We start from the raw sequence: 1,644 nt of genomic DNA on the forward strand, positions 1-1,644 counted from the left end.
CTCCCAGGCGTCCACCGGTCTCTGTGGACACAGACTCCTCCCAGGCGTCCACGTCCACTGATCTCTGTGGACACAGACTCCTCCCAGGCGTCCACTGATCTCTGTGGACACAGACTCCTCCCAGGCGTCCACTGATCTCTGTGGACACAGACCCCTCCCAGGTGTCTTTTGTTCACATCCAGACACAGCTTCTTTTCAGGAATTCTCAGTCACATTTCCATCCTCCACGTTTTGAAGTTTTCATTATGAAGATCCTCCACATCATTGGTTTGCTGTTATGAATGATGTTGTTCCCCTGGTCTCATTCTTTAGTATGCCTGTCATCGCTGTATAGAAAGGCTACAGTTTTTGTGTGTTGATTTTGTATCCTGACACTTTACTGAAAGTGTTTATCTGTTCTAAGAGTTTTCTGGTTGAGTCTTGGAGATCTCTTAGAGGATTATAACAAGAACAAACACAAACCTGTATTTTTAACTTCTTAATTTTTAGTTGTTTCTTTTGTCTTATTGTTCAAGCTAATCCAGTACTAGACCAAGAGTGGATGAAGGTAGGCACCCTTATCTTGTTCCAGATATGTGTGTGTGTGTAAATACTTTTGCGTTTTCCTCATTTAATAAAACGGCTATAGTTCTGTAGTATGTAACCTTTATTATGTTGAGATGTAGCTTTTCTGTTCCGAGATTCTGGTAACCTTGCATTCTTTTGTCTTACGTTTAACTCTCTATTCTTCATGTATTTCAGATATGAGGCGGAATTGTGTGTTTTATTTGTGATATGCACAGTTTTTCTTGGTCTGATTCTATGTTTTTAAATCAACTGACAGTTTCTGGCTTTAACTTTTTTCTTTTTCTTTGGTAGTTTAAAATTATAAATTCATAATTCATGGTACGTTTCTTTTGATTTCTGTGGTTTGGTTTCAGGCTGTGTTTCTCAAGAAAACATTTGTTCCCTTCTTTGACAATGTTTAGCTTTGTGTCTATTCATTGTGGGATATGGGTCATTAAAACCCAGGCTCATAGCCTTTAGAAATCAGTAGTGGCCACAGGAAAAATGCAAGTTGCTAGAACTCAGATATCCCCCATACTTTTAGCCCTTCCTTCTTTCCGGCCTCTGTAGAATTTCCTTATCTCTTATTGGTTTGGCCATGAGTTTTTAAGTGGCATTAAGGTGTATTTTTATATAGGTTTGTGTTTTATAGTTTTTATTTAAAAAAAGAAAGAAGGAAAACACCAGTGTGGTTTTTTGGTTTTTTTCCCCCATAGGTTATATTGAGTGTAGTGGGAGCTGCGGGCCTGCTTTTCATCCCACCCGGCTCCCGCATGGCTAGCTTTACACCAGAAATAACAATATACAAACTGTATTCATTTAAACACTGCTTGGCCCACTAGCTCTAGCCTCTTATGGGCTAATTCTCATATTTTGCCTAACCCATTTTTAGTAATATGTGTAGCACCCCAAGGTGTGCTTACCGGGAAGATTCTAGCCTACGTCCATCCTGGGTCAGAGCTTCATCGCGTGTGCCTCAGAGAGCAGAGCTATCGAGTCTGCCCAGGAGAGGGGAGCATGGCCTCTGAGCTCACTTCCTCTTCCTCCCAGCATTCTGTTCTGTTTACTCCTCCCACCTATGTTTTAACCTATGAGGGC

At 41.0% G+C, this 1,644-nt stretch overlaps 1 protein-coding gene across 3 annotated transcripts in view; it reads left to right on the forward strand.

Annotated features, from left to right (window-relative positions):
* Umad1 (UBAP1-MVB12-associated (UMA) domain containing 1) overlaps nucleotides 1-1,644 on the forward strand; it is a 160,879-nt gene that overhangs the window by 5,534 nt on the left and 153,701 nt on the right. Inside the window, exon 2 of one of the 3 annotated variants that reach the window (XM_026787555.1) lies at nucleotides 516-547. The exons of the other annotated variants lie outside the window; for them this stretch is intronic. Coding sequence (XP_026643356.1) covers nucleotides 542-547 — 6 coding nt within the window. The 5' untranslated portion in view covers nucleotides 516-541. The remainder of the gene's footprint in view (nucleotides 1-515; nucleotides 548-1,644) is intronic. 3 annotated transcript variants of the gene reach the window in all.

Source organism: Microtus ochrogaster, linkage group LG10 (genome assembly GCF_000317375.1).
Source record: "Microtus ochrogaster isolate Prairie Vole_2 linkage group LG10, MicOch1.0, whole genome shotgun sequence".
Classification (NCBI taxonomy): Eukaryota; Metazoa; Chordata; class Mammalia; order Rodentia; family Cricetidae; genus Microtus; species Microtus ochrogaster.